The 10,601-nt window shown below is 40.2% G+C and overlaps 1 protein-coding gene across 3 annotated transcripts in view; it reads left to right on the top strand.

Moving 5' to 3' along the window:
* Window positions 1–57: 57 nt before the first annotated feature.
* The window catches only part of CCDC191 (coiled-coil domain containing 191), an 81,530-nt gene continuing 70,986 nt past the window's right edge, over window positions 58–10,601 (top strand). For 2 of the 3 annotated variants that reach the window (XM_010970819.3, XM_045507165.2), the window contains exons 1-3: window positions 58–231; window positions 2,331–2,369; window positions 9,327–9,468. In XM_010970819.3, the coding sequence (XP_010969121.1) occupies window positions 139–231; window positions 2,331–2,369; window positions 9,327–9,468 (274 nt within the window). In that variant the 5' untranslated portion in view covers window positions 58–138. Of the gene's footprint in view, window positions 232–2,330; window positions 2,370–9,326; window positions 9,469–10,601 lie in introns of those variants that run through there. The other variant, XM_074363801.1, reaches the window with a different exon arrangement.

Here is a 10,601-nt window from a genome sequence, read left to right as displayed (position 1 = left end):
GAGTGGTGGTTCGGCGGCTCCCCACATACACCTTCCTTGTGGGCAGAGGAACTACAACTCCCAGGGAGTCCCGGAAGCATCCTAGGCAAAGGAGCGGTTGTTCCAGCTTTGCCTGAAGTCCGAGCCTGAACCTGGAAAATGCTGCTGGCGCCCCAGGAAAGGTCCTCCTCTAGGAAGAGGACGGGTTTGAATCGCTGGAAACAGTTTACAAGGAAGACGAGTCCCACCAAGGTGATCCATACCTGTCGGGAGTTCGTGGAGATGGGGAGGGAAGGAGGGGACCAGCCCTGAGACCAGCCGCGGCTCCACCTGCTCTTCTTCCCTCTTCCCTCTTCCCCCTTCCCCAAGGGGCATCCTTACCTGGCCCGTCCCTGCCTTGACCGACACAGAGCCAGCATCGCCCTAAGGGAGCCTAGAAACTTTGGGGTTTGGGTACCTTACGGCTTTGTTGGGTAGCGTTGTGGAAGAACTTTTTCTATCTAATGCTTTTCTCAAAAACCGGAGAGTCCTGGTAATGCCCATCCTGGTGAAGAGAATTCGAGAACTATCTCCCAACCACTCCTGGTTTTAGGGAAGTTCCCACACGGTTTCTTTTCTTTTCTTTTCTTTTTTATGTTTTGCAAATCACAGGGCACTGTACTTTATTGGATGGCTAAGATCTTCATGTTAAGTCCTCTGCCTCATATCTCTTCCCTTCTAGTTTTACATAAAGTATCTAAAATGAACTCAGGAATGCAAGTAGTTAATGACAATATCAATACTTGATTAACCTTGCTATTTTCATTTCCAAGCAACACTGAAAAAACAGAGCCTCTTTATATTTGTCACTCCTTTGATGCATTAGCACCCACAGACAGGGAAAACTGATAACCGTTCTTTAAACTTGAAACATATATAAATGACATGTGCAAAGTCATAGTCACACGATGTGTGCTTTCTACAGACTACCTTTTTAACAGACACAAAAATAAATGCTTTAAATGTAAATGAGAGTACCAAAAGGCGTGGCTTCTCACCTTTCAGTGCCAGAGCAGCTTCACAGCTGTTTTCACTCTTAAGTTACACTTTCTTAAATATATATATGTACACACATATGACCTTTTTTGAGTTCCCTGGGCAATTGTGCTTGCAGTTTATTCTAAGTATACCAGCTAAATAATGCACTGGACATACTCCACTTGGGGAATATCTTGTTCCAGATGCTGGAGGGTGCAGACTGGACCACTAGAGAGACTTGGAAACAGTCTGCTCCTATTGTCCAGGTTCCATAATGGACTGGATCCATAATGAGTTACGGGTATAAACTTGATGATGAAAGATAAAAATTGGGGACAATTTTTGGGACCCCAAATGGACGATTTTTTTTGCTGCTACTGCTCATTGTTACTGCCTAGAGGATAAAAAGGTAAAATCACAAGAGCCTTGAAGTTCGATTGTGCTTTAACAGGATCAGCTGTTTCTTTGTTGCAGTGACAAAATTATTCAGCAGTACAGCTGGGTTAATTAGTTCTTTGAAGGGAAGTGTTATGTAAGTGAGAGTATAATACCTTTCCCTCCTCCACGTGTCAGTTGCTAGTTTAGATAACCCCTTATTTACTTAAAAACCTACCTGAATTATTAGCAAAGCAAATACCTCTATTTGTTAAGTGACTATTAGAGGGAATTCTGCAAACATCTAAAAGTTACAGAAAGTGAAGAAAAGAGGTATCCTACTAATCTGATTTCTAATTTCAGATTAATATTTGACTGACCTGAGTGGAAATTTATGTGATTTCTGCCTCATTTTCTGCTTTGTAAAACAGTGGGAAATTGGTTATCACTCACTCCACCCCCCAGTTCTTATTGAACCAAATGGTCTCCCTGCTGTAAGTAAATACAGATTATTCCTGAGAAGATGAGCCTGAGGACAGGTGCATACCTTTCTCCAAGCAGATTTACTTCCCTAACACTTGAAAGATCTGGCTAATTAATCAGTGATGCTTAGGTTTTTATAAGGATTATTATATGCAGCACTCCTCTATCTTGGCTCTCAACCCTGGGGAGCTTTAAAAAATACTGATGCATGGGCCCTACCCCAGACCAGTTTAATCAGAATCTCAAGATAGGCCTAGGTAAGAGATAAAAACAGTCAGAAGATGTTCCAGAGAAGCCTTCATGTTTCTTCCTCCCGTTGGCATTCTGTATTCTTTTTTGCTGAACTTTCTAATGAAATGCTTTGGAGAAAGACTAAAGGACACTTGTCTATGTGCTTTAATCAGAAGGCCAGATTAAAATGGCAAAGTTGATAAATATACTGCTGTGTACTCATATTTTGTGTATATTTTCTACAGCCTGTGTTTGATCCTGATAATGTGGAACACTGGATTAAGGTAAGGATATTTCGTAATTAAGATAGAAAGAGAATTTAGAGTCAAACATAATCAGATGGAATAGGAATACTAAGAGGTCTCCATTTTGCACATACTTCGCTATTTTCATTCCCATGTGACTGTATAAGTTGCCTCAGTTTTATACTTAGTATTTTTTCTTGATATGGTAATTCTTATGAAAGTGTGAGTGACAGAACAGGTGTAGACATCTCTCTCAAATGCCATGAGGATGACCTGAAGAGGATTAAAGGAGGAGGGGAGGACAAGCCTTAGGAGAAGACATTGTGGCCTTCCTCAGATAACTGGAAAGACTGTACTATAGTTACATTGACCTGTGGGACCAATACAATAGGTAAAAGTTACACATGCATCACAAGTAAGAATCTTCTAATGACTAGAGCAACCCTAGGATGGAGCAGGCAGTCTTACAGAGGTGTATTTTCTATCACTGGAGGTATTCAAATGGATTCTAAACGGTCACTTGTTAGGGCTAATGAGGAGTAGTATCTGAGCACTTAGTGAAGGGGGGATTGGGTTAGATAACCTCTGAGGCCTCTTCTAGGCCTGAGATGTATACTTTTGAGTCCAAGTACCATTTAAGTTGAAAGTACTGTTAAACCACTTCAGGTGCATACCTCTGAGTGTCATTTTGGCAACTTGCTATACTCAATTCATTTGTGTACCACGTGTTTCAAAATCATGCAGTATTTTCCTAAGGAAATATCCTTCAGCCTGATAGTATTTTGAAGATCTGTTACTTATGTAAATTGACAGGCATTGTGAGCATCAGGCCAGATGGAACCTAGACTGGATATAATCATTGTTAACCATTTTTTCACCCAGCCACTATTTATAAAGTTCTTACTAAGTCCTAGCTCACTGTGTTGGGCACTGGAGGTAAAAGAGTGCAGGGGACAGGTACAGTTTCTGCCTTCCCAGAGTTTATAGTCCAGTGTGGGCTAAATAACTTAGTTTAAACTGTTGAGAGAATTAAGGATGTAATGGAAGCACATGGTCGGGGGCTCTCATTTAGATGGGGCCAGGGAAGCTTCCTGGCTCCTGCAGAAAGCCTGACTTAGAAGGCAGTAAGATGGGTCCACCATCCTTGATGCTACCTCTGGGAAGCCCACTCCTCAGCCTCCTTTAGGCTTAGCTTGCATGTCAGTGTTGAAAGTCCCAGTGCCAAGCCCCTGTGAGGCTTAACTGTACGTTTAGTTCCTGGCTCCTCCAGAGTGGAAGATTTAGGTAAAACAAGGAAAAAATTCTGCTCTGACTTGTCTGCACCATTTTCCTCTTTCATGCAGTTGACAGCCAGCTTGACTTGGTTAGTTTTTTCTCATTTCTTTTATCATTCCTCTAAAACTTCTGCAGTAGCTCTTTCTTCATTATACTCTCAAACTTTCCTTTCTTAAAAAAAATCAGCAAGTCCTCATTTCATCCACAGTCCATTCTGATAGCCATACTATTTCTTTTTCTTTTCCAGTGTCTTTGGATATACAGCCTGGACTCCTTGCCCTTGTATTTGTTATTACCCTCTTGTGTCCACAATTATTTTCCTTCGGTTTCCATTTCTTACCACTCCACAGAAAGTTGTCATAAATGACTTCCTGACCAAATCTAGTGGTCTCTTCTTTGCCCTCAAACTTTTTAGTTTGTTTGATAACAGCTATCACTTTTTTATCCTAGAAACCCTCTCCTCCATTGTCTTCTTCTAACACTCTTTCCTCTTGCTTCTCTTCTGTTCACTTCTCTCTTCTTTTCTGACTTTGTTTCATAATAAATCCCAACTCCAGGTCTACCCTAAACAGTTATAGCCTCTAGACCTAAGACTTCCAAATCCACTTGAATAGACCACTCAAGTGGAAGAGAGGGACATACATGGAAAGGATGTGGAACATGGTGAAGGTTGAGAAAGGGCTTTCTTCAGGACAGAAAAGGAAGGTCACTGGGTACTTGGCTGAAGCAGATAACCATAATTTTTTGTGGTACCAAGAACTGGTAGATCAGATTGGTCCAGGCTTGAAGGTTTTCATTGGAGAGGCAAAGGAACAAGAGATTTGAGGCTTATGTAGGAAAGTAACTGAGTATCCACACAGAGTAGTGAAGGAAAGGCACCCTGTAAAGGACTCATAGGTTGGGAGAAGGAGAAGGCATATGGTGACTAGAGGACTTGATTAGGTACACCGCTAATGTGTGGATTAGGAAGAATGAAAGAGGGAGATGGGTAGGAGGTTGATGTTGGAGAGGAGGTTATCAGCATCTGGTTTGAACAATGGAAAATTTTCTGGGGGACCTGGATCAGGATGACCATGTCAGTGGGTTGCTGAAGCACAGTTGAGGGGAAGGCTGTTGGCATACAAGAGATCAAGAAAACCTTGAGGCTGAAATGTCGGTGAGTCATCCTCAGGGATGTTGAAGTTATTTAGACTCAGGCAGATCTTGATAGAACTCTAAGTCTTGCGGCAGGTCATCCAAATGCAGTAGTCTACCGTGATTTACAATTCATCTTCATCCTGATTTGATAGACTGACTTGACTTTCTGGTCCAGTGTATTCTGCCACTTTGAGCTTTCTAAACATTTCCATTGTGTCAGTTCTCTACTCTTGAACCTTCAGTGATTCTGCCTGCCATCAGAGGAAACTCCATAAATTCCAAATGGGCATTGAAGGTCCTCTATCAATCTACCTGTAACATCAGTCTACCTATAACAGCCCTTTTACTGATACGCTGCATGACTCCTCTCAGGCCAATCTCCTTCCCCTCTAACAGACAAGTCTTCCTTTTACTTTGATTCATGCTGATCCCCAGCCTCTCTCAGAGGCCAATCCAGATCCTTCCCTTAAAGCTCAGCTTGAGATGCCCCCCTCAGTGAACCCCTCAACCACCTAATCCCATCTTCTTTTTTTTAATTGAGATGTAGTTGATGTACATTACATAGGTTACAGGTGTACAACATAGTGATTCACAATTTCTAAAGGTTATACTCCATTTATAGTTATTCTGAAATACTGGATCTATTCCCTGTGTTGCACAATATATCCTTGTAGCTTATTTTATACATAATGGTTCATACCTCTTAATCTCCTGCCCCTATCTTGCCCCTCTCCCCTTCCCTTTCCCCACAGATAACCACTATTTCATTCTCTATATTTGTGAGTCTGTTTCCTTTTTGGTATATTTACTAGTTTGTTTTATTTTTTAGATTCCACATTTAAGTGAGTCATACAGTATTGATCTTTCTCTGCCTGACTTATTTCACTTAGTATTATATCCTCCAAGTTCATCCATGTTTTGCAAATGGCAAAATTTCATTCTTCTTTGTGACTGAGTAGTATTCTATTATATATGTACACATCTTTATCCATTCCTCTGTTGATGGACAGTTAGGTTGCTTCCATATCTTGGCAATTACACATAATGCTGTTATGAAAATTGCAGTGTGTGTACCTTTTTGACTTAGTGTTTTCATTTTTTCAGATACATATCTAGGAGTGCAATTGCTGGATCATATGGTAGTTCTATTTTAAGTTTTCTGAGAAATCTCCCTACTGTTTTCTACAATGGCTACACCAATTTATATTCCCACCAACAGCATACGAGGGTTCCTTTTTCTCCACGTCCTTGCCAGCATTTATTATTTGTGGTCCTTTTGATGATAGCCATTCTGATAGGTGTGAGTGATACCTCATTGTGGTTTTAATTGCATATCTCTGATGGTTAATGATACTGAGCTCTTTACATATGCCTGTTGGCCATCTGTGTGTCTTCTTTGGAAAAATGTTTGTTCAAGTCTTCCACTCATCTTTAAATTGGATTGTTGAGGATTTTTACACGCATGTTCATCAGTGATATTGGCCTGTAATTTTCTTTTTTTGTGATATCTTTTTCTGGCTTTAATCCCATCTTCTAATACTCTTTTCCTTGGAGCTATTTTGGCATTCATATACACAGATACAGCATCAAGCATTTGCTTACATCCAGGGTGAATAAGAAAGAATTGAGTACTTTCAAAAAATATATTGCTCACAGAACTATTATATAGTGATGTGCCAAGGAACTCGTGTTTGTACCTGCTGGCCCTGAGGAGGTGGAGGAGAGCGTGTAGCTACTCTTTCTGCACTGGCGGCAGCAGGTTCCAAAGGCCCCCAGTGGGTCATGATGTGTGCTGGGGGACATGAGGAGCACGTAGTAAGCGTTTCTAAGGTCACAGGAATGCCAGGAAAGCTCCTTTATAAATTATATACTTCTGTATAGCATAGTTACTGAGTAATAAATTTTGAAGATACTCAGTTTTTTAAAAAATCATCTTATATTGCTTTAAGACCATTCTTGAGTTGTTTGCTGCACACATGGTATATGAAACCAAAACTAAAGTGAACTTTGAAAACAGAACTTTTACTTTTGTTTTCCGCTTAGTGCCCACAGACCTGGGAATAGAACGACCCTCAGTCAACTTATCTAAAGAATAAGTTCTTAAATAGACACGTGAGCCCTCTCCTGTCTCCTGTGTATTTAAATTGAAAAAAATATTGTAAGGATATAATATTTTAAAACAAGGAAATAGAGATTATTTCTAATCCTTACTATCATCTAGTATTTTTTCCCCAAATCTTCATTTTAAGTGATATCCCAAGCACTTGCTCTATTAGAGCCAAGCAGACATTTTTCGTTACTCCCTGACTTATCTGTACCAGTCTCTGTCCTTCACTAGGATCCAGATCAACCTTCCTTCTCCTGTCTCCAAGCTCTCTACCTCCTTTGTTAAAATCTGCACAAATTCCAACTCAGGTGAGATGATGTATCATGTGAAGTCATTTCTTTCACCCATATCCTGAGGAGCTAAGTCTACAATCTTGTTTTTGTTGTTTATTTTTTGTTTGTGGGGATTGATTTAAAAAATTAGAGTTGATTATCTGTACATTAGTTACAAATAGATATTTTTATATATATATATGTACATACATACAAACACATACAACATATGTCATTTTTTTTTTTGCCTTAGAATTTAAGAACCTTAAAGGGAAGGACTGTGTACCAAGCATACTGTGACCATCCAATAAAGGACATATACCACCAGCATAGATTTGGGCACATCAGAGACCGAGAGAGAATAAATCTGAGTGACTTCATAAAGAATGAATGAAATTTTCCTGACCCTGATTGTATCATGCCTTCTTCTCATTTGTAGCTTTTCACATATGTTCTATTTTCTACGTATTTTTCAAGTTACCCTTGATTTTACAACTTTATTCCTCTGCTTCTGTCTGATTCAAACTTAATATATGAAACCTTTGAGAGTTTAAAAGATAAAGCCCTTGGCAAGTCTTGACAGTTGTACTCCCAGTCTTTCCACAGAGGACAAGAGGAAAAATCATTCTCAAAATAGATCAGGCAACAATATAAATTACGGGAAAGTGCAGCTTTTTTAAAATAAATCTTTTACGTATTCATTCTTTAACAAATATTTATGGGGCATCTGTTGCCGAGCACTGTTCTAGGTGCTAGGGGTTTCACTTATGAAGAAGACAAAAATCCCTGCTTACGTTCTCATTAAGGGAGACAATAACCAATAAAATACATTATAAGGTCATAAGTGCTGTAGTGGAAGTCAGAACCGAGGAGGGGAACGGGGAGAGCCAGGAGGAGGATGCTTACACTTCCCTATGGGATAGTCAGAGAAGGCCTTCCTGCGAAGGTGACATATGAGTAAAGACTTGAGAAGGTGAGGGGGAGAGCAGTCAGCAGAGGGGAGGAAAGCACAGAGGCCTGAGGTGGAACCACACTTGTCATCTTTGAGGAGGAATGAACAAGGAGTTCAGTGTGGCCAAAGAGGAGTGGGCAGCGGGAGGAGCAGCAGGCGAAGTTGGAGAGCCCACATGAGGCCTGATGGTGCAGGACCATGAAGCACTGTGGAAGAACTTCAGTTTTTATTCTGAGGGAGATAGGGAACTCTGTTTAAGTGGAGTTAACATGAGACGGCTTTCATTTTAAAGGGGTTTCTCTGGCTGCTGTGGTACGAGGCTATTCCAGAAAACCTGTCAGGAAGGGTGGTGCCTTGGACCAGGGTGATGGCAGTGGAGGTAACAAGAAGGGGTCAGCTTCTGGATATATTTTGAAATTAGAGTCAACAGATTTCCTGACAGATTATATGTGGAGTAACAGAGAGTAGATTCAAGAAGGACTCCAAGGTTTTCATCCTGAGCAACTGAAAGAATAGAGTTGTCATTACCTGAGTTGGAAAACTGTGAACACAGCAGGCCTGGAGAAAAGCTGGTTTGTGGGGAGTGGCAAAGCCAGGGAGGTTACTTGTAAAATACATTTTTAAATACTGCGCAGGTAAACCAGAATGCCAAGAGTTTTCCCACCTTTGCCAATCCCTTCCCCAGCCATGAATTTGGCCATGTTTCTACTATATTCTCACTGTTGAGTTAAAATATTCTGGATGACTACGTTCGATGACTCTGTTTATCCTAATTTTATTGAGCCTACAGTTTGCCTAATACACAATGGGAAATTCCTTTCACGGGTAGTAATTTGAGGAAGTGTAGCTACCTGCCTCTGGTTCACATTCATATGCAAGTCCTAGTGGCATGGAAACTAATAAAATATTATAATAAAATATTATATTTTATTATTAAAATAAAATATCCAGGGTGTCAGGAACCCATTACTAATGCTCTAAACAGAAGTTATCTAAAGCTTAAATAGCTTTTTGTTTAAATATAAACATTGTGGACACCTGTTAAAAGTTGGTTAAATACTATAATTAATTTCATGTTTAATGAATGAAATTGTTTAGGGTGGATGTTTCAACATCAGAGTTCCTTTAAAAATGAAAAACTGAACGTGTCTTGGTGGTTGGTAGAAAAGTAGATTCTTGAATAAGGGAAAAATTCTCTAACCCTGAAGAAAGTTGTCTTAGTGGCTTTTTTCTTTTTTCCTGTCATATTGAAGAGAGTTGAGAAAGCGTCAGAATTTGCAGTTTCGAAAGCATTTTCTGCTGGAAATTCAGATTTATCCAGAAGGCTTTGGGACCAAATCGTAGATTTGGAAACACCTGAGCAAATAGAGGATTACGATGAAGTCTACGCAGAAGGTAGGAGAATACGTTTTTCGCTACGATGTTAGCAAGTCTTTGGAGTACAGCTTACTAAAGCGTAAATCATAATGTATTCCAGAGTACAGAATGAAAGCGTTTTTTTCTCTTGTTCTTAATTTTTGTTTCTTTCTACTTCCTGAAGCTAATTTACTCTGGAATTAACTCCAGTATCATAAGTACAGCTGTATTCAAGGCCCATTTTGTCTCTTGAAATAGAACCACATCCAGAGGCAGTTTTGACATAACATAGTTAACTAGTTAGTATAGATATTAGTCCTGTGGCACAGAGGGCAGTGTGTTAACTTGATCTAGTATCATACAGTTAATTTGACCACTAGTTTATAAATCACCTTTGTTCCTTATGAAGAGAGTCTAAAGCTGACCTCACCTCTCTGCGTCCCTAAAGCATTTGCTCCTCTGGAATTGAGTATTTTAGTTACTGATGCCCTAAGGAACTCCACCATTTAGGGATGAAGAGATCAGAAGGGACCAGCAAAGAAGCCTGGAAAGGAGAGGCCCCTGAGGTTGGAGGAAAGTCAGAAGCCATTTTCCATTTGGATTATTTATGTCTCCAGTTATTCAGATTATTTCTTCATTTATTCAGCATATATATTAAATTATTAGTCTGTGCCAGGTACTGTTTTAGGCACTGAAGGAACAGGGTATGTTGAGCAGGAGACCAAGTCCTTGCCTTCATGAAGTATACATTCTAGAGTGGGAATAAAGAAAATGAAAAACGAAGGAGCAGGCAGTCGTAAGTCATCCGAGTTTGGACCTGAATAACAGAAAGGAGTCAGGTGAGCTGTGATGGAGGAAAAGCATCCCAGGCAGTGGGAAAGGTGGCAAAAAGAGTTAAAGTCGAAGCTTGGTGTGCTTGAGGAACTGACGGAAGACCAGTGTTGCTGGAGCTTCCCACTGGAGATGAGCTTACAGGAGTGAGCCTAGACATGGCACACGGGGGCTTGTAGGCCTGGGGAAAGAATTTAGATTTTATTCTGAGTATGGTTAGACATCATTGAAGGGTTTTAAGCAGAAGTGTAATAGTTTTTTAAATATATGAAGAATGGATTATAGGGGAAAAAGAAGGAAAGGAAGATCGGTGGGAGACTGTTGCAGTGGTCTGTGTGGGC

Source organism: Camelus bactrianus, chromosome 1, assembly GCF_048773025.1.
Source record: "Camelus bactrianus isolate YW-2024 breed Bactrian camel chromosome 1, ASM4877302v1, whole genome shotgun sequence".
NCBI classification, from domain to species: domain Eukaryota; kingdom Metazoa; phylum Chordata; class Mammalia; order Artiodactyla; family Camelidae; genus Camelus; species Camelus bactrianus.
This window is presented reverse-complemented; position numbering and strand designations above follow the sequence as displayed.